General features: G+C 43.5%; 1 protein-coding gene across 3 annotated transcripts in view; it reads left to right on the forward strand.

The window, feature by feature from the left end:
* TRAF3IP1 (TRAF3 interacting protein 1) overlaps window positions 1–22,414 on the forward strand; it is a 153,601-nt gene that overhangs the window by 30,897 nt on the left and 100,290 nt on the right. For all 3 annotated transcript variants that reach the window (XM_081338874.1, XM_081338875.1, XM_081338876.1), the window contains exons 4-7: window positions 2,942–3,067; window positions 4,782–5,249; window positions 6,992–7,069; window positions 18,876–18,951. In XM_081338874.1, the coding sequence (XP_081195000.1) occupies window positions 2,942–3,067; window positions 4,782–5,249; window positions 6,992–7,069; window positions 18,876–18,951 (748 nt within the window). The remainder of the gene's footprint in view (window positions 1–2,941; window positions 3,068–4,781; window positions 5,250–6,991; window positions 7,070–18,875; window positions 18,952–22,414) is intronic.

Consider the following 22,414-nt stretch of genomic DNA (forward strand, 5'->3'; position numbering starts at 1 on the left):
CCGTAGGAAGGGAGAGCCTTTGCTCCCGCCGAGGCACCGCCTGACTCGCGCTGACCACAAGAATTGCTTGTTCGGAGTGCGGAACTGAGAGCAGCAGCGCAGCAGGCGAGAGAGCTCAGAGACAATAAGGCGAGGCGCCCCTTTGGCAGGAAAGGAGCAAAGCTGGGCCAATCACCAATCAATCAATAGGGAGGGCCTTGCGCCCGCCGGACTCGTCACCAGCACCGCTCTCTCCCCCCGCGGGGATGCGTTTCCGCCGGACGGTGCTGTCGGAGACGAGCCAGCAGGCAGCCGGGATTGGAGCTGCGCGCCGGACTAAGAGGCCGTTTCGTGAGGCGAGAGGGCGGCGGGAGGGTGGAAGGAGGAGGAGGAGGAGTCCCCAGAAGAGGCAGGCAGGCGCGGCGTCCCAGGCGGGGCGTGGGCGCGGCAGTCGCTCTCCCGGTTTGGCAAGTTTCCCGGCGGGTGACCGAAGAGCAGCCTGCAACTAGGAGTGCGAGCCGCCGAGGACCCGGAGCCGCGGCGGAGAGGCGCTTTTTCCCTTTCCCTTCATGGGGGTGTATGTGCGCCTCTCCAGGGACTGCTGGGTGGGCCGCATGAAGCCGAGCGGCGCTTCCCGCGCGAGTGGCTCAGCAGAGGCACTGGGAGAGGCCGGGGAGCGAGGCGGGCTGGCGGACAAAGGCGAGAGGGGCGTGCCTGTGCTGAAGGTTCTCCCGGAGCCTGGCCTGGGGCGGGGGCGGCGCCCCCTGGGCCTGCTTTCCCCCTCTGGCCCCGCTCCTCCTCCGTGCCTGCCGCTCTTCTCGGCCTGGCTTGGGGCTGCGGCTGCCGGCCCCTTGTTCCGGGAAGCCCCGCGAGGAACCATGTGGCTTTTTGCAGTTCTGAAGGTATAGGCTTAGCTTCCTGTTTGGTGGGGCCTTCCAGCAGCTGCAACATTTGAGCAAACTTGCATGGGGCAAAGAGGGAAGGAAGGAGACTTGGGGAGCCTAACTTTTGGGGACCAGCAACTTGGGAAAGCTGTAGCCTCAGGCTTCCTTCCGAACTCACCTGTCACCAGCACCGCTCTTCCCCCCGCAGGGATGTGCTTCCGCCGGGCGGTGCTGGCCGAGACGAGCCAGCAGGCAGCCGCCGTGAGCGTGGTGCTGAGGGGCAGCGGCAGGACGTCCTGGCCCAGCGCCTGCAGGACGGCCAGCAGCCCCACGCGCACGCGCAGCAGCAGCCGCCGGCTCAGCAACAGGTCGGAGCGCAGGAGCTGCACCGCCAGGCTGCCCAGGAAAAGCAGCCACACCGAGAGGCTGCACGCCCAGGCTAGCTGCATGAGGAGCAGGGCGGGAAGCCGGCCGGGAAGAGGGACCGGGAGCCCGGGCCGAGCGCGCCTCGGCCGACAGTGAGAGGGAAGCGGCACGTGAGTTCTAAAAAAGAGGCTGCGAGCGGAGCTGCCCCGCCCTGCGCCGAATGGGAGAAGTTCAAGGCCTGGGGGGGGAAGCAGGAGGGGCGCCGGCCGTGGCGGGGTGGTGGCTGCCCTCCGGCGCTGCCTGCCGCCCGGGAAACGCTGCGCCTCGGGGGCCGGCAGAAGCGCGGGAGCAGCGGGAGGGCCGGCGGGTAAGTATTTTCTGGCGTATAAGACAAAACCTTCAAAATCTTCTTAAAAGTAGGGGGTCGTCTTATACGCCGGGTCGTCTTATACGCCGGAAAATACGGTACACTCCCATCCCCAACCTTGTATTGACGTATTTGATTTTAGCAAGGAACTATTTTATCTGTGTGAAATTCCAGCCAGTTTCTCCTGTGGGGTTATTTTCATTTGTTTCTCCTTATTCTAGGTATTAGTTATCCGCTGAATTTTCTATTATCTACACATCCGATAAGCATTCCCTTCATGTATTTATCCAAAGTATTAAGAAAAACATTAATTACAGGATTTAGGATTGATAACTGCAGTGCTCCGTTGAAAAGAATTATCCAATGAGAAATTGGATATAAGTTTCAAGCCATCCAGCCCATAGATGGCTAATTAGCTTGCCACATAGGTACCTTGCCAAATGCGTAGCTGAAATCAGGCATTGGCTCCAGCTTTCATATAATGAACTACAAATTTTACCTCATTAAAAAGAAATAAAATCATTCCACCAAGGTGTCAAATGGATCTAAAGTTTCCTTTATTTATATTTTTTCCTTTTTTTGAAGTTAGAGGGGAATATTTGCCTTTTAGGCATCTGGAACTTCAACAGTTGTCAGGATTTCGTATACCTAGAAGTGCTGTCACTAAGTGATAAGGTTATAAAGCATGATATCATGTGATCATAGGAATGGCAGTTCAGGCAGCCCTGATTGTAATTCCAAACATGCAAATTCGAAAGCGAAAGGATCCCAGGTAAAGAGTGTGGATGTACCACAAGGAAGGTGGGGGAGGCCCTAGAAGGCCCAGTGCACATCACATATGAGTTGAGGAAGAGGTGCTGCAATGTGATACAAGCTCAGAAAGGCCAGGAAAAGAAAGTGCAATGTGGGTGAATGCAGGGAAAGAGGCTATGGAGTGTGCGCAATGCAGGGAAAGAGTGTGGAGTGTGGGAGCAGAGGAAAGCTGAGGAAAGATAATGTGGAATGTATGTCTGTGTGCAAGTGAGCAATGGGAAGTTGGGGAAAGAGGATGTGGGATATGTGAAAGTGCAGGGCACCCAGGGAAAGAGGCCATGTGGTGCATGCATGTATGTGAGCACAGGGAGGCCAGAGAAAGAGGGTGTAGTTGTGCGTGTGTGTGCAGAGAGACTGAGGAAAGAGGGCATATAAGGTATGTGAATGTGAAAGCAAGGAGGCTGGGAAAAGAGTCTTGTGGGTTATGTGTGAATGCAGGGAGGCCAGAGAACGAGGGCATGGGGTGCTTGTTTGTAATCTGGTTACATGTTACATGTATTCTAGTAGTTTAATGTGCATTTCTTTTATGTAGCTTTCCAGTGATGAAGCTGTTCAGAAAGTTCTTGATGAAGAAAAAGCTATTAAAGAAAAGACACTATATTCATCTAAATCTCAAAACAGAGAATCTAAAACAGAAGAATGTAGATATCATAAAGAGGTAATTTGAACAACCTGTTGGATTAAAAAAACATAGGGTTGAATAAAAAACCCAGGGAAATTGTTTTATTTCTTTATTTACTTGGTTTCTGTGCTGATGCAGTCGTAAATGAAGCTAAGTAATAACTGATTAAACTCAGCTTAAAACAAAATACATAAGAAATATAAAGGTAGTCCTTGATTTACAACAATAGTCGAGCCCAGAATTACGATTTTAAGTTTGGCAATCATTGAGCAAAGCACCCATGTGATCATCTTGTTGAACGACAACAATCCCCGCTCTCCTGCTTGTCATTAAGCAGACCCTGAGAACCCCTAGGAGGCCTCCCTAGCTTACATAAGGCCTGCCTTGAGCTTCCCAGGGCCACCTCTATCCTCTGAGGCACCCCATGCTCTGTTTCCTGTTCTGTTGGATTCCACAACCTGGGTTCTTCTCCCCCCACATCACATCTCAGTCCACTTACCTTTACTAAAGATTACCTTTGAGAAAGAGAAGAAGCCAATGCACTATTTGGAAATTCTTTGATTGAGAGAATTGTAAACATTTCCAGGATGGTACCATGGGTCCTCTGTATAGAAAGGCCATAGGGCAGATGGGCCAGTTTTACCCAAAGTAATCTTTGGAAAAAGTAAGTGAAGTGAGGCATGATGCGGAAAGCAGGTCTGAGGACTGTGGGGACCCAGCCATGTGAAAGATAGGCCCAAGGAGGGGACAGGGAAAGATGGATGGGGGTTGCTGTAGCATCACTGTGTCAATCATTAGGGTGGGTGGATTGCCAAGTGTCCAAATTTTGTTCATGTGATATTGGGGGCATTGCACAAGCTATAACTTCAGATACAGGTCATAAGTCTTTTCGTTCAGCATGACTGTAATTTTGAATGGTCACTGAATGAGTGATTATAAGTCAAAGACTACTTATAAATCAAAGCAATCTTCAGGTTATGACCACTTGTTCAGCAACCATTCAAAATTATGAGGGGGACTTAAGACTAGTCTGCAATGTTGCAGCCATTTCAGTGTCTCCACTGTCACATTATCATAATTTGGGCACTTGGCAACCAGTTTGTAATTACAATGCTGCAGTGTCCTGAAGTCATATGCATTTGAAGCCATTTGCAATCTTTCCTGCTTGGCTTCCCATAACCAAAATCTCAAAAAACCTACATCACTTTTTCACATGCTCTTTCACTCAAGGCACTTGCTCATCTTCACATTCCATAGCACTTGCTTATGACACCCACCTGCAGTAACTGTGCACCTATCTGCACACCTGCCTGTACTCTATAATGCCTGCCTATGGTACCCATTCACTCATCTGTGCTCCTTAGCGCCTGCCTGCACTCAACTACTTGTCCATATTCCATACTGCTTGGTTGCAGCACACACTAAGCTGCTCATTTTCTGTAACATCTCCCTGTGGCATTTGCCTTCCCATCGCTCTCACCTGCAGCTTTCACCCATTGGCCTGCTTATCTGAGACTCCCACTTCTTCCCAATTAATAACTGTCAAAAAGCAATACAGTCATGTGATATCACATTTTACAATCACATTGCTTTTTAACAGGAATTATTATCAATAATGAATTCATTATCTATAATGAATCCCAAAGATATCTAGGTCCTAATCCATAAAGGGTTTTAAGGATGACGGCTAACATTTTGAATTACTCAAATATTTTGTATGTAATTTAATATTTTGTATTTTATTATTTAGGGAAGAGGTGACTCTGAAATAAAAGACAAAAGTACAGTTCAGGATCAAAAAATTAAAGAAGAATTGAAAGAGGAAGAAAGCAAGCAAAGAGAAAATGAAAAATATAAAGATTATGAAAATCATCCCAATAATTTTGATAAAACTGTTAATGGAAGTGAAAAATATGAAAAAGAGAGAATGAAGAATAGATTGTCCAAATCAGGAAGAGAGTCAGAGAAAATTAGAGACAAAGAAAAAGGAGAAGGAGAAGGAGAAAAAGAAGAATGTGATAAAGAAAGAGACAAGGAAAGGAAACAATATGAGGGAGGAAGAGAAAAAGACAGATTACGAGAAAAAGATAAACCTAGAGACAGGGATAAAGATTATGAGAAAGTCCGAGACAGGGGCAAAGAAAAAGACAAACGGAGGGAAAGAGGTAAAGATATAGAAACGACACGAGAAGAAAGAAAAGACAAAACAGACAAAAAGGTAATGTGTACAGTAATTGTTAATGATAATTGGAATTAACACGTTTTAAGCATATCCATATAAAAATGCATGTATCTAAGAGTCACTTTAAGTGAGATGGGCAGTGGAGAAATTTAATAAATAATTACTCAAAAATTTAACATCACCAAGTTATTTAAAGTATGAACTGCAGTCATAGCTATGGATGCATTTCTAAATATTAATTTTAATATTGCAAATTCTATGGCAATTCTTTTGAAAGGCAAAACATGTATAGTATCTTTTTAAGCATTTTTTCTTATAAAAGACATGATTCAATCATTCTCTTAGATTTAAATACATTCAGAACTTTCATTCTTTATCTCATGTAAATAGTAAATATCATAAAAGCCTTTTAAAATAACTAGTATTTTACTTTTTAAACATAGCAATATTATGACACCTAGTACATCAAATAAACAATGAAAGCTCTGAAAGTACTTAAATCTAAGAGAATGATGCAATCAAGTTAGTTGGTGGTTCTCATTGATTTCACTGGGAGATTTCTAAATTGCTCCAGATGAAAATAATGGTTTATTTGGTTAATGTGAGTTAATTGAGTATGGTCTTACAGGTAGTGCTCAACTTACAACAGCTCATTTAGTGACTGTTCGAAATTGCAACAGCACTGAAAAAAGAGACTTACAACCATTTTTCACATTTATGAGTGTTGCAACATCCTCATGGTGATGGGATTTACATTCAGATATTTGACAACTCACATTTATAATGCAGTGTCCCAAGGTCATGTGATCCCTTTTTGTGAACTTTTGACAAGCAGAGTCAATGGGGAAGCCAAGATTCACTTAACAAATGTGTTATAAATTTAAGAACTACAGTAATTTACTTAATAAATATGATGAGAAAGTCATAAAATGGGGCAAAACTCACAACAAATTTCTCACTTAGCAACATAAATTTTGGGCTCAATTGTTGTAAGTTGAGGACTACCTATATTAATTTGTAACAAATTAATGTGTGACAACTTTGAAGACATGAGCTCAGATTACTATATAACCATTTCAGCTCTGATATGAAATATAGTCATTGACTATCAGTGAAATTTCTATGACCATCAAGAATTGGTTAAATTAATCTATGAACTAACTTATATAAATCTGAAATCCATTCTGTTCATTAATAATGGAGTTTCTTGATTCAGACTTTGAGAGCAGAATTGCATGTATGTAGTATTGCTTATTGGTGAGGATTATTTGTCACAGAAAACTAAAGAGATAATACAGATAGTCCTCAACTTATGAGTATTAGTTCAATAACTGTTCAAAGTTATGATGGTGCTAAATGGTGGTTATGGCCATAGTTCTTGGAGTTCTGGCCTCCCAGGCACCTCCTTGGACATCTGATCACAGTCTGGGAGCTTGGCAACTGGCTTGCACTTACAAACAACTTGCAGTACCCCATGATCTTATGATTGCCACATGCAACTTTTCCTGTCAGATTCCCAGGAAAGTCAGTGGAAAAGCTGGCAGGGAAAGTTGCAAGTCACTGGGGCAAGTCTCCCCTACCTGTGCACCTTCTCCTGCCCTTCTGCACTTAAACTGCACTGGCTAGTTTGTGTACTCCCACATACCCTCCCTGAGTCTTGCCAATACGACTGCATTGCTTAACAGAATGTCCAGTCTCAATTGCCATCATGAGTTGAGGACTACTTTTTCAGCCTGTTAATGATTCTAGATATTTTTTAAAAAATATTCTCTCCTTAGTCCACAGGATCTGAAGAGAATGTTGCTAAAAAACTGGCAGAAAAGTCTATAAAAGATCAAGCTGAATTAGATAAAGAAGTAAGTAACAGAAAATATTAATTTTACAGGTTACTGGTATATTACATGTTACGCTCCAAAGACAGCTGACAAAAAGCATGTGTGGCTTATAGTTTGAAACATGTAACTGTTAAAATACTAAAATGCAAAGATTGGTTATGAAGTTACTCGTGTCATTGCCAGTATAACTGCAAATACTTGCTAAACAATGCAGTTGCTGAATGAGAAATCTCCGTAACATAAAATTAGAGGTTTATTGTTTTTGTATGTAGGAATCTGCTCTCTCTTTTCTTTTTTCTTGTTTTTATTAAAATGTTTTGTAAAAATTACAATATAATCCCCAAAACCAACCCACCCAACCCCCCCCTCCCCCCCACTTCCCAAAGCTGAACACAGGGTTACAAATATAATAATCATAATCTAACTAACATTAACCAACTATTGACTCAGCCTTCCATCCTTCCGAGGTAGGTAAAATGAGGACCCAAATTGTTGGGGGCAATTAAGCTGACTTTGTAATAATGCCGCTTGGGGTGTGTGTGAAAGCCCTAATAAGCAGGCATATACATAGAATGAAGGCTACTGCTAAGCTTGTAAGCCGCCCTGAGTCTTCGGAGAAGGGTGGGATATAAATGGAATTAAAATAAAATAAATAAATATAAATAACCAAGTTCATAGTGCGCTTTAACTCCCCTTTAACGTAAATACAAACAAAAGTGAACATAATAATAATAAAAACATAAACAAATTAATATCCAATTTATTAAACAATACTAATACTAAAAATAATAATAATACCATATAATTAAAACTAATAAAAATTCCGCTATAATAAACTATTAATAATAATAACAATCTAAAATTTACCCATAAGCTAAATGGAACTTTTTAGTCCCATATTTATTCTGAATATACCGTATATACTTGAGTATAAGCCGACTCGAGTATAAGCCGAGACCCCCCAATTTTACCCCCAAAAACTGGAAAAAGTTCTTGACTCAAGTATAAGCCGAGGCTGGGATCCGCCGTTCTGCAAGCCTCCGCCGCCGGCAGAGGCTCGATCCGCCGTTCTGCAAGCCTCCGCTGCCCCATTCTCTCAATGGGAGGCTTGCTTCGGCTGCTTTTCTTTTGGCAGAGCCATCCATACTGGAGGTGGATGGGGGCAGGGCTGGTGCACGTTTTGCCTCTCTCGCCCGGTGGAGAAAAGGGGGCAGCGGGAGCCTCTGGGTGCCCAAGCCACGTCGGAGGGTCTCCAACCTGTGTGTGTGTGTGTGTGGCGGGGGGGGGGAAAAATCAAATTGGATCTTTTTATTGATGTATCGTACTTTTATTCGGTATTAGGTTTTTATGGATCAATTATGAACACCCGGGGTCCCTCTGCGACTTACGGGCGGAATATCTAACTTCAGAGCCGTCCTCTCCGGCTGCGGTGGCCTGGGAGAGGGCAGCGCGGGGCTCTAGGAGGTACTCAAGATAGTTGGGGGGGATCCAACCTGCCGCGGGGGGTGGGAGTGGGACTTTAGTCACGGACGGCGAGAGGAACCTTCGGAAGGGGAAGCGGGAACGAAGAGAAGATGAGGGTGGAGCGATCGGGGAGCCAGTAACTCAAGTTCCCCGAGTGGCTTTCAGCACTGGAGAAAATGCAAAATCGCTCGAGACCAAACTCGAAGGAATCAGCTGCCGGTGGGAGCGAGGCGATCCGTGCGGTCCCGTGACAGCCAGTCAGGCAAGCAACGCGAAGAGCGGCAGGGCTTTATTTTTGTACCGTGGAGCTCCCCCGCCCCCTCCCCCTCCTCCCAAACTCCCCCTCTCTCCCCCTTCCCCCCACTTCCCAGAGCTGAATACAGGGTATTAACTGGCGGCGGAGGCTTGCAGAACGGTGGATCGAGCCTCTGTCGGCGGCGGAGGCTGGATCCGCGGTCCGCAAGCCTCTGCTGCCAGCGGAGGCTGGATCCGCGGTCCGCAAGCCTCTGCCGCCGGCGGAGGCTGGATCCGCGCTCCGCAAGCCTCTGCCGCTGGCGGAGGCTGGATCCGCGCTCCGCAAGCCTCTGCCGCCTGCTGGATCCGCGCTCCGCAAGCCTCTGCCGCCGGCGGAGGCTGGATCCGCACTCCGCAAGCCTCTGCCGCCGGCTGGATCCGCGCTCCGCAAGCCTCTGCCGCCGGCGGAGGCTGGATCTGCGCTCCGCAAGCCTCTGCCGCCGGCGGAGGCTGGATCCGCGCTCCGCAAGCCTTTGCCGCCGGCTGGATCCGCGCTCCGCAAGCCTCTGCCACCGGCGGAGGCTGGATCCGCGCTCCGCAAGCCTCTGCCGCCGGCTGGATCCGCGCTCCGCAAGCCTCTGCCGCCGGCGGAGGCTGGATCCGCACTCCGCAAGCCTCTGCCGCCGGCGGAGGCTGGATCCGCGCTCCGCAAGCCTCTGCCGCCGGCGGAGGCTGGATCCGCGCTCCGCAAGCCTCTGCCGCCGGCTGGATCCGCGCTCCGCAAGCCTCTGCCTCCTCTTCTCCAAAAAGGCCTGTTGGAAAACTGCACAGAGCAGAAGCGGCAGCCAGGAGCCCACCATCTCTCCTCTGCCGCTCGCTCTCGCCGCTCCAGCCCTGGCGAGCCAAAGAGACGAAAGGCCCCGAGCGATAGGAAGGGGATCTCTGCCCTAGAGCGGGAGGGGGGAGGGAAAGGGGGGGAGGAAAGGCCCGATCGCTTTGTGTTGAGCTGGTTAAGCTCAGCCGGACTAGGCAGGGCTGCGGCTCCCAGCTGAGGCCGCTGCCGCCATCCAAGTCCGGCCGGCAAGAACTTTTTTTCTCCCCCCCCGCAGCGACGAGTAAAGCGCGACTTAATTCCTCCTCCGTGCCCACGTCGCCTTCTCGCCCAACAATCCCAAGTAAGGGGCGGCCTCGGAAAGGGGCTCTAACTTTCCCCTACCGCTCGAACATATCTTGGAGAGGAAGGCAAAATCGGGAGAGGGAAGAAGAGCGAGGACTGGAGCAGCGCTTGCCTGGCTTCTCTCCCCTGCAGGGAGCGGTGGGGTCGGTTCCGCCTCCGCCATGTTCTCTCTCGAGAGCCTTGTCCCACCCGCAAAGCGCCAGCGCCGCCGCCGCCCCCTTCCTAGCCAGCCCTCAGCCGCTTCACAAGCACCCGTTGCCGGCCCAGTTCTATCAGACCCGCGCGGCGCCGCACGTACTCTGTTTACACGGCCCCCGTACTTCTCCCACACGTCCCTTCTCCCGCCTCCTTCCCATAACGGCCTCTACCTACCGGACGGCGCCTCAGCTCCCCGCGTCCGCCGCCGCCGCCCCCTTCCTAGCCAGCCCTCAGCCGCTTCACAAGCACCTGTTGCCGGCCCAGTTCTATCAGACCCGCGCGGCGCCGCACGTACTCCGTTTACACGGCCCCCGTACTTCCCCCACACGTCCCTTCTCCCGCCTCCTTCCCATAACGGCCTCTACCTACCGGACGGCGCCTCAGCTCCCCGCGTCCGCCGCCGCCCCCGCCCCCTTCCTAGCCAGCCCTCAGCCGCTTCACAAGTACCCGTTGCCGGCCCAGTTCTATCAGACCCGCGCGGCGCCGCACGTACTCCGTTTACACGGCCCCCGTACTTCCCCCACACGTCCCTTCTCCCGTCTCCTTTCCATAACGGCCTCTACCTACCGGACGGCGCCTCAGCTACCCGCGTCCGCCGCCGCCGCCACCACCCTGACCAAACCCTCTCTGCCTGCGCGCACCCTCCCTCCCTCCCTCCCTCCCTCCTCTCTGTCTCTAGCTGGGCGAGGCTTCCAGCCGTCGCCGTGACGCTGCACGCCCAGCTTCTCTCTGATTTCCCTGGCCCAGTCCAGTGATGCTTGAGAGGAAAAAAAAAGCGAGCAGGCGGGCGAGGGGGGGAGGGAAAGGCGAGAATGACCACTTTGTGTTACCTGCCGTGAAACCAGTCCTTGCAGGCGTCGCACTCTATCATGAAGCAGGTTACATCGTAGGGCAGCCAGGCAGCGGAAAGAAGCAGGCAGGGAGGGTGCGGAGGTCCGGAGACCTGCCGACGTTTGGGGAGGTTTGGGGAGGTGCGCGCGCACCTCCCCAAACCTCCCCATACTTCGGCAGGTCTCTGGACGGCGGCGGCTTGGGAGAGGTGCGCGCGATCCCGGAAGCACCGAAGCCTCGGCCGCGCGCAAGTCCTTGGTAAGTTCTTTTTTTTTGTTCACTGGAGTATAAGCCGAAGTGGATTTTTTCAGCCCAAAAAGTGGGCTGAAAAATTCGGCTTATACTCAAGTATATACGGTAATTTATCCATCTTCTCCAGACCGAAATTTATCTTTCTTGTGAATGATCCTTCAGATAAGCAGAAATCTTAGCCATTTCTGCTAAATTTGACACTTTAAACGTCCATTCTTCTATAGTAGGCAAACTATCCTTCTTCCAATATTGCCCTACCAATAACCTTGCAGCTGTTATCAAGTTCAACATCAAGTTAGTGTCAAACTCAATTTCATTGAGGGCCGCATCAGCATTGCGGTTGCCCTTGGGGCTGGGTGGGTATGGCCAGGGTGGGCGTGGCCTACTGGGTGGGCGTGGCTAGAGTGCATATGGCCTAATGGGTGGGCATGGCCAACTACATTGTTTGCATTAAGGGTGCCTATGTGGGCCTGGGCAGGAGTGGGACAAATCTGGGGGTCTCTGGCAGAAGGAGGGTCTCTGGGCCAGGGCCAAGGCAGTGGGGGCCATTCCCTCACTGTTTCCAGGATGGCTTTGCGGGCCACATGAAACCACTTCGCGGGCCGGATCCGGCCCCCGGGCCTTGTGTTTGACATGTCTGATCTATAATAATACCCAATAAAATTAGTTGTGGGGTAAACTTTATCTTTCTCTTAAAAATCTTTTGAATGTTCCACCAAATTTTAATCCAAAAAGCTTTTATATTTCTACAAGTCCACCAGATATGAAAATAAGTGGCATCCAAACTGCCACATCTCCAACATTTGGGCTGTAAATTAGGATACATGCAAGACAAATTTTTAGGATCCAAATGCCATCTATAAAACATTTTATAAAAATTTTCTCTTAAATTTTGGGCCTGGGTAAATTTAACATTTTTAACCCATATATCCAATGGGATTGGTTCATGAATATTTTGAGCCCACTTTACCATACAATCTTTAACTAATTCCATTTCCGAATCCAATTCTATTAAAGCATTGTAAATTCTCTATATGTGCTCGATTTTGATCTTTGATCTGTTTTACCAAATTTTCGTCCAGTAGTGTAATGCCAACCTTCTGATCTAACTTAGCTTGCAATTAAGTATACTGGAACCAGGACTGTACAATATTTTCTTGTTTTAACTCAACTAACGACTTTAATTGTCAATCATTCCCTACCAATCTAAGTAATTCCTTATAAGAAATCATATCCAAATTCACACCCATAGATACACCCTCTATCGCATGTCCAGGAATCCCCCAAATTGGTATTTTATAATTTAATTTATAATAATACTTTTTCCAGACACGCAATAAAGCACTTCTTAAAATATGAGATTTAAAAGCCTTGTCAACTTTTTTGTCATAAATTAAATATGCATGCCACCCATATAATAAGTCCCATCCCTCAAGATAAAGTGTTCTTTTATTTGTTAAATTAAGCCAATCACTAACCAATGTTAAAACTATCGCATCATAATATAATTTCAAGTTAGGCACCTTAAGTCCTCCTCTTTCCCGTGCGTCTTATAGAATCTTAAGTTTAACTCTTGGTTTTTTCCCCGCCCAGATAAATTTATTAATACCCTTCTGCCATTCATCCAGATTAGCATCTTTTTTCAATATAGGTATCATTTGAATTCTGCCAACCTAGCAGTTCGAAAGCACGTAAAAATGCAAGTAGAAAAATAGGGACCACTACGGTGGGAAGGTAACAGCGTTCCGTGCGCCTTTGGCGTCTAGTCATGCCGGCCACATGACCACGGAGACGTCCTCGGACAAGCGCTGGCTCTTCGGCTTTGTAACGGAGATGAGCACCGACCCCTAGAGTCGGAAACGACTAGCACGCATGTGCGGGGGAACCTTTACCTTTACTTATCATTTGAAACAAAAAGAGAAACTTTGGTAAAACATTCATTTTAACAGCTGCAATTTTCCCCAGCAAAGATAATTGTAGTTTTTTCCAATTATTTAAATCCTTTTGTACTTTTAGCCATAATGTCTCATAATTATTCTTATATAATTTCACATTAGAGGCTGTAATATATACTCCCAAATATTTAACCTTTTTCACTATTTCATAACCTGTCAATTTTACTAGCATTTCCTTTTCATTCATGGTCATATTTTTAGATAATATTTTAGTCTTATTATTATTTACCTTAAAACCAGAAACTTTCCCATATTGAGTTATAATATCCATCAAGTCTATAACCGATTGAATCGGTTGAGATAATGTGACAACCAAGTCATCCGCAAAGGCTCTTAACCTGTAATCATTCTGTTTTATTTTTATTCCCTTTATTATAGTTGATTCACGAATTTTAATCAGTAAAATCTCCAATGTTAAAACATACAACAATGGTGATAGGGGACATCCCTGTCTTGTGCCTTTTTCAATTTTAAATGCCTCTGTTAATCCCCCATTAATTATAATTTGTGCCAATTGTTGTTGATATATAGCCCTAACAGAATGTAAAAATTTATGCCCAAAATTCATTTTATCAACAACTTTCAATAAAAATTGCCAATTCAACTGATCAAAAGCTTTTTCAGCATCCAAAAATATCAATGCCGCGGGTACTTGGTTGTTCTTATCCAAATACTCAATTAAATTACATTATATTTCATATATCTTCCAGTTATAAATCCAGACTGATCACTATGAATCATTTGCTTCAAAACTTGCATTAATCTATTTGCCAATATTTTTGAAAAAATCTTATAATATGTATTCAAAAGCGATATAGGTCTATAATTCTTAGGCTGGGTAAGGTCTTGGTCCTCTTTTGGAATCAGCGATATAAAAGCCCTTCTCCAAGACGGAGGCACTTCTCCTCCAATCTGGATATTATTAAACAATTCCTTTAATGGTTCTATCATCTCTGCAAATAATATTTTATAATAAATTGCTGATAATCCATCCGTACCAGGAGCCTTACCCACTTTTAACTGCTTAATTGCTAAAATAATTTTCTCAGAGGTAATTAAACAATTCATCTCCTTCCGTTCCGCTTACTCCTATATCTATTATTCATATGAATCAAAACCCCTCTCATATAAGCTTTACTAGCATCCCAAACTGTTTCCATTGATGTACCTTTATGCATATTCAAAGCAAAAAATTCTTTCAAATGTTCTCTACATTTCTGCGAAAGCACCTCATATCTAAATAAATTTTCATTCATTGTTCAAGATCTTCTATTCCCATCTTCAGCAAATAACTCCATCCATACAGGGCTATGTTTTCTAGGAAAAATCTTAACATTCTTGACCCTGGAGAAAAAATAAGTAGTAATTAAAAAAAATCAATTCTAGAAAACGATTGGTGCCTATCCAAAAAAAAAGTAAAATCTCTATCTTCCACATTCCGTTCCCACCAGATATCTCTTAGTTCCAAGTCATCTTTCATATAAAAAAAGCTTTAGGCAATTTAGAATGATTAGGAGAATTTTTAAAAGATCCCTTCTTGTCTTTACTTGAGTCCAGAACACCATTCCAGTCACCCATCATAATAACAGATTTGTAATCCAATTGAGTTAGTTTGTGATGTAAAAACTTATAAAACTTTTTTTGCTGTTGATTAGCGGCATATAACCCAATAATAAGAACTTTCTTGCCTTGTAACACTAGTTCAATAATAACGTATCTTCCTTGTGTATCAGATGCAATTAATCTAGCCGATAAATCTTAAATAAATAACCACTCCCCCCTTTTTATCAGGGGCAGAAGCTATAAAGTGTGCTCCCAACTGAGAACAAATCAAATACTTTTGATCTTTTGCAGCAATATGAGTCTCCTGTAAGCAGACAATATCATTTTTATGTTGTTTCAGGTAGTGAAATACTTTCTTTCTTTTTTGTGGTGAATTCAGGCCATTAACATTCCATGTCAGGAGCTTTGCCATCCTTAGTGGCCTGAAGCCTCTGGAACACTGCCTGAAGATCTGCCGTTGGTCTCTTCGGTCATGCCCCTCCCACAGGCTCTGTAGTAACTGGGCCTTGTGTTGGTCCAGAATCAGCCTTCTGTTTTTGCTCCTTTTATTTACGTCTATACGCAGCCCGAGTCATCCTCTGTTCCTTTGGATCATCCTTTAACACCAAACTCTGTTCGATAGGCTCAGCCTGCGGTAAATCTCCAACAGCCAGTGACATTGCACCTTCAACTAGTTGTTTATCTTCCAGCCTTTCTTCTATTCTCTTAAGTCGTGGAGATGGTGGTGAACCTGCTTTCAGGACATAAGTATAAAAATCTTTTGCCTTTGAAATTGTATTAAGTCTATATCGTGTCCCTGCATAATTCACCACTATTCCAATAGGTATCTCCCATCTAAACTGGACCTGTCAGTTTTTAAGCTCCTCAGACAAAAAAGCAAAATCTTTTCTTTTTCTAAGAATTTTTGGAGGTATTTCTTTTAAAATTATAATGTTTTGATCTGTAATTTGGAATCTCTTGGTAAAAAGCCTGAATAATTGCATTTCGAAGTGATCTGGAAAAATAGATAACCACATCTCTAGGTAAATTTTTCTGCCTCGCAATCCAGGAATTAACCCTAAATATCTTATCCATCTCTCTCTCCTCAGGTTCACATCCCAAAATGGGAGCTATAGCTTTTGCCGCCTCCTTTTTCAAATCTCGTGGGCCCTTCTTTAATCCTCTTATTTGCAAGGCAAATTCCATATCTCTATATTGTGAGATGATCACTTCATCCTCTGATCTATCAATCTTGTTTTCAACTTTGACAACTCTGCTTTCTAATTTTTCAGTATTTTCCACAACTTCATCCACCCGATCATCCAAGCGTTCAATATGTGTAGCTAACCCTTGAAGTGCAAGCAGTATGTCTTCCCTCATCTCTCTATTTTTATTCTCAAGGAGGTCAGCCATCTCCTCCTTCATTTTACTGTCAAGATCAGCCATCTCCTCCTTTATTTCTTGTGTTGCTTGCTTTAAAGCATCTTGAATATCTTTAAGCGTAAATGCAGGTGGTGGGGGAGAGGGTGGAGGGGATTTAGGCTTAGCTGTAGATTGCACCACAGGTTGTACTACAGGAGAGTACTTTTAGATACAGCAGAAATTCCCACACGCTTTGAATCCTTTTTCCTGCTTGTAAAAGTCTACTTCTTATAAATTTCACTTTCCCCTTCAACGAAATCAGCAATTAAAAAACAAAGTCCCAGAGAAAAAAAGAATATTCTGTAAGAATTCTTTCTTTTAAAAAGAAAGAGAAGCTCTAAATACACAAAGTCTGATAAGTTGTTTAAACTTTGTTACAAAATGTATCTCTTTCTTGACACTGTCCTTTCACACAAAGAAACAGCATTCCGGTGCCATTTTCCCCCTTTAAGTCAAATTATAATATGGAGAAGATTAATTCTGCCCGAGTTAAAGTTTTCAGCACTTGCAATTTTAACTTCTCCTGGTCAGCCCTGTCTGCTTTTAAATCACTCACAAGTCACTTTAAATAGCAGGTGTGGATGCGGCGCCTTGCTTCGCTCCTAAAGCTCGGAGCAAAGGCGTCCTGGGTACGGAGAAAGCCTTGGGCTCTGAGGGAGCTCTCACCCTCTGACCCCCAAATAATTAAGGGGGTCTAGGGGAGCTCTACCTCTACCTGAGGAAACTCTCCTCCCCCTCTTCTCCCGAGGGGGAGGTTTTCAAGCCTTGGGACAGCTGATTTTCGCTGTCTCTGTGCGCTTTTCACGGAATTCCAGGACAGGTGGCCAGAAGAAAGCTGCCATCGGCGCGGCGTCACCACCGGAAGTCCCTCTGCTCTCTCTTATTCTATATATAGTTTTTATCTATTGAATACGAACCTGTAAATTGTGACTTGCAAAAGTAGGCTATTAAAGCAACATGCATGAAAGAGAATAAAAGACCTGAGAAGTGATGTTTAAAGGTTTATAAATCCTGTTGAACTTGTAATATTTTTGCATAAATTTAATTTAAAAATCCAGGGCTTTTAAATCCCATATTCTTAGAAGTGCTTTATTGCGTGTCTGGAAAAAGTATTATTATAAGTTAAATTATAAAATACCGATTTGGGGAATTCCTGTACACGCGATAGAGGGCGTATCTATGGGAGTGAGTATGGATATGGTTTCTTATAAGGAACTACTTAGATTGCAAGGGAATGATTGGCAACTTAAACCATTAGAGGAGTTAAGACAAGAAAACATAAGTTACTCTTGGTTTCAATATACCCAATTGAAAGCTAGGTGGAAGTCAGATCAAAAGGTTGGCTTCACAATTACAGATCAAAATTTAGTAAAGCAAATTAGAGATTTAAATTGTGCACATATAAAGAGGATATATAATGCTTTAATTGAATTGGATTCGGAAACGGAACTGGTTAAAGACTGCATGATAAAGTGGGCACAAAATATTCAGGAACCAATTTCGTTGGACGCCTGGGAGATAATTTGGGTCAGAAATGTTAAATTTACCCAGGCTCAAAATTTAAGAGAAAATTTTTATAAAATGTTTTATAGATGGCATCTGGATCCCAAGAAGTTGTCCAACATGTATCCTAATTTACAGTCTAAATGTTGGAGGTGTGGTAGTTTAGAAACTACTTATTTTCACATGTGGTGGACTTGTAGAAATATAAAAGCTTTTTGGATTAAAATTTGGTGGAACATTCAAAAGATTTTTAAGAGAAAGATAAAGTTTTCCCCGCAATTGTTTTTATTGGGTATTGTTGTAGATTGTGATGTTAAAGAAACTAACTTGATGTTGAACATGATAACAGCAGCACGGTTACTGGTGGGACAATATTGGAAGAAGGATAGTTTGCCCACTATAGAAGAATGGGTGTTTAAAGTTTCGAACCTTGCAGAAATGTCTAAGATTTCTGCTTATTTGAAAGATCATTCACAGGAAAGATATATTTCAGTTTGGAGGAGATGGATAAATTATATTCAAAACAAATATGGGACTAAAAAGTTCCATTTAGCTTATGAGTAGATTTTAGTGGGATATTGTTATTGGTACGTTGTTTGTAGTTATGTTAAAAGAGAGTTAAAGCACATTATGAATTTGGTTAATTGTATATTATGCATAATTTTTATTTAGAATATGATTATTGTAACTATAATCCTGTATTTAGCTCTGGTAAGTGGGGGGGGGAAGTGGGTGGGTTTGGGGTGGGAGGGATTTGGGGATATATTGTAAAATTTTGTTTTTGTAAAACTCTTTAATAAAAAAAAATTTAATTTAAAAATCGGTCTTTCTCCACACTTCATAAAACTGGAAAAAGAGAACTAAACAAATAAGTCCAAAACATTATACTTGTTCATTTATCAATTAAGAAAAATACGCCTCAGTTGATTAAGCAAAATATATCTCATTTTCCTTTTGCTGGAATGACCACATTGTTTTTCTGCCCTCTAAACATACCATTGCTTGAATTATACAAAATAGAGATACATCCAAATTGTACAATGTTACTAAAGACTCAGTTCCCCTTATAACTTGCTTGTTTAAAATCTGACTACCTGTGATACCTTTATACATTCAGAAAATGGAAAAAGTAATATTCTAAAAATGCCTGAATGGTTTGTGTGTGTGTACAGATACACTCATTCATACACATAAACATATGGACCTAGACAATATACATGCACTACATGCTTTTATGTATATTTTTAAGAATGAAAATTCTGCAAGATTATCAAAGCAGCAGGCAACAAAAGGACCAAGACAGCGAAACAAAACTTCAAGTGAAGGTAATTAAAAGAATCCTCCTTGTTTTATTTTTTCTTGAGAATTTGGAGTATGATTCAAAACATAACAGTTCCAAATGACATAGAGGCATTATTCACCTCAAGTTGCCTCTTCCTTTTGGATCCAGTTATGTTTTTGATTCTTCAGAATGAAAAGGTAATTCTGACCCCTGACTAGTTCTATTTAGAGACTGAACACTTAGAGCTTCTAAGAGACTAACCCATAGTATTTTATAAGCATTTATTTGCTTTTTTTCCCTTTCTCTGACCTCTCTTTTTCTATGTGGATTCTTTGGGGCTTTTTCTGATTAGCTGTTTACTCAACAAGATAACATCTTTAGTACTAGAAGGGAGTGGGATTTGTTTATACATAACACAGGTAGTCTTTGACTTACAACAGGTTGCTTAATGACCATTCAAAGTTACAACAAACTTCCCCAAAGCTACTTGCAACTTTCAAAATTATGGTTGCTGCAGCATCCCCACAGTCATTGATGGATTGCAGAGCTCATTCACTCATCCCGCTGGGTCCCTATAGCCACTCATCTACCCAATGAAGATCAGGCATGTATAGTGGTGGGAATCAGCGGGAGCTTGCAAGCCTCCAACTTCCTTCCCACCCAGCAATCAAAGGGAGATTGGAACAGCTGGAATTTGCAAAGTCTGACATAGAAGGGGAGATTCCACCCAAGGACTTGCAGGACTCAAACCTGCTCCAGGGCCAAGCAATACTAACCATTCGGTTTCTTCAGATTCTGAGTGAAACATCTGGCCTTGCAGGATCAGTTTCCTATAGAGCCAACCTCATGGCAAACTCCTCCTATTTTGTGATAGGTTCAATTCATGATACTGTAGAGCCTTTTTTCCTAAGGAGCCTCCACATTTTTTAAGGAGGTTCCATTTATTTCTACAGTTTATGTATGGGGCTTAAAAAATGAAGGCTCCTTAAAAAAATAAAACTCGGTAATAGAACCTGCTGCAAAATAGAAGAAGTTTGCCATGAGGCTAGCTCTGTAGGGAACTGATCTTACAGGGCCAGGTGCCTCTCTCAGAAGCTGAAAAAACAAAACGGTAAGTTGAGTATTGCTGGGCCCTGGAGCAGGCTTGAGTCCTGCAAGTCCTGGGATCTCCCCTTCTGTGCCAGAGTGTGCAAACTCCATCTGCCCCAATCTCCCCTTCCAGACTGAAGTTTGCAAACTCCATGTACTGTAATCTACCCATGATTGCTGGGTTGGAAGGAAGCTGAAGGACCGTGGGTATCGCATGAGAAGTGGAACACACGGTGCCTCAGGGGGTGGAAATAGCCTTAGGAGGCTGGAGGCAGGCAACCCTGGGCCTATGTAGACCTCTGAGGGCTTTCCCCCAAGGCACCCTGTGCTCTGTTGAACATCCCTCCCGTTCATTTAAAGTTTGCATCAGGGAAAGCAAGGAATGGAGTCATTAATTGAGATGGTTTCACCTAAGGACTGTCACAACATGTGACTGTAATAGGCAGACTCCATTACAGTCATATCTGGAGGACTACCTGTAGATTGCTCTGTCAAGAGTTGGTAAGGGTATTGTTTTCTCCCTGATAGTTCCTTGATTAGACTATTATTTACTGCTTGATTGTTTGTCTGAGTTGTTAATTCTTTGATTGGGGTGTTGCATATTGCTTGTTTGTCTGATGTTAATCCTGGTGTTAAACTCTGTTAGTGGTTGATTTGCCTGAGTGCCAAGCTTCCAGGTATTCTTTAGCATTCTTTGGATTTAGCTTGGTCTATGGATGCTAATAGTTTTCTAGTTGAAATGATGATTAATCTATCCATGTGCTATGAAATTAAGGACTTTTCATTATGTCTTCTTTCTGCTAATTGATATTCATGGATTTGCTTTATTAATCTTCTCATCAGTCCTACATACTGGCAGTTACAGTCTTTACAGGTAGTCCTCAAAATGTGATCATAATAGAGCCTGCGCATTATGGCCGTATGTCTTGATGGTCATAAATCACATGACTGATTTGATTTTATGGTTTTTTTTGCAACAGTCATTAAGTGAATGTCAAGGTTGCAAAATGAACATCATTATTTATTGGTTTATTAGTAAACCATTATATATTGGTTTATTAGATAACACGAAAGGGAGTGGAAAAAAGAGTACAAGTACAAATCAGCAGATGTAGGAAGCAAAATTAGGGTCAATCATAAAGGGCTCAAATACTCAGGGCTTTTTTTCTCATAGAACGCTCAGAATGGAGTTCCAGCACCTTTTTTGGATGGAACCTTGTAGGATAGGCAAGCCGAGTTGTATGACATGTGTGAGTTCCGGCATTGTTATATAAGTATTTGCAGTGCTTTTCTTTTACAAAAAAAGCACTGCAAATACTTATATAACAATGCTCATAGAATGTATTTAGAAAATGACTGTCTAAGTTTATCTGAAGAGCTTTAAACTGCTAAGCTTGTAAGCCGCCCTGAGTCTTCGGAGAAGGGCGGGATATAAATAGAATTAAAATAAATAAAAATAAAAATAAGCTAAAACTGAAGTGGGGGAGGGTGACCAGTTTTTAAGGTCTAATCCCAAGCATAAATCCCAAGACAGCCAATCAAACCAGGACGTAGGCAGTGTTGGGAAGAAAGGAAAACTCAGATATAAAATGAGAGATGTAGGAAGCAAACCCAGAGTCATCCATAAAGGATTTACTATATACTAATGCTCAAAGTTTGAGGAACAAACAGAGTGAACTTGAAATATTAATGCATGAGGGCAGGTGTGATATAGTTGCCATTACTGAAACTTGATGGGATGAAACTCATGGCTGGAATGTACTGCTGGAAGGATACAAACAGAAGAACAGAAGAAACAGACCTAACAAAAGAGGAGTGGAACTGCATTATATTTAAGAAATCATTACACTTCTATAGAAGTATACAATGTTAAGGATGAAAGCCTTTTTTGAATGCATTTGGGTGAATATTAGAGGAAAAAGAAATGACATTGCTATAGGCATATACTACAGGCCACCAAACCAAGCAAAAGAAGTAGATAAATGTTTTGCTAATAAATTAAATATGTGCAGGAAGCACACCACAGCAGTATTGTGGGACTTTAACTATCCCAATATCAACTGGGAACAAACTCTGCATCAAGTGGGAGATCAAATAGATTCCTGACCAGCCTAGGTGACAATTTTGTAATCCAAAAGGTAGAGGGAAGAACTACAGGGACAGCTATGCAAGGCTTAATTTTTACTAGCAGAGAAGAAATGATAGAGGGGGTTGAAGTTATGGGAACTTTGGGAGGAGTGATTGTGTCATACTGGAATTCAGTACAATGAAGACACAAGCAATAGAACAAAATTAAACTACTGCTATCATGTCACCCCTAGTCCTTCTTTTTTTTCCACACTAGCCGTACCAATTCCTGCAACTGTTCATTTGTTTTTGTCTCCAGAAGGCAAGACAAGAAACCAAAACTGGACGCA

This window comes from Vipera berus (genome assembly GCF_964194415.1).
Source record: "Vipera berus genome assembly, chromosome: 1".
NCBI lineage: Eukaryota > Metazoa > Chordata > Lepidosauria > Squamata > Viperidae > Vipera > Vipera berus.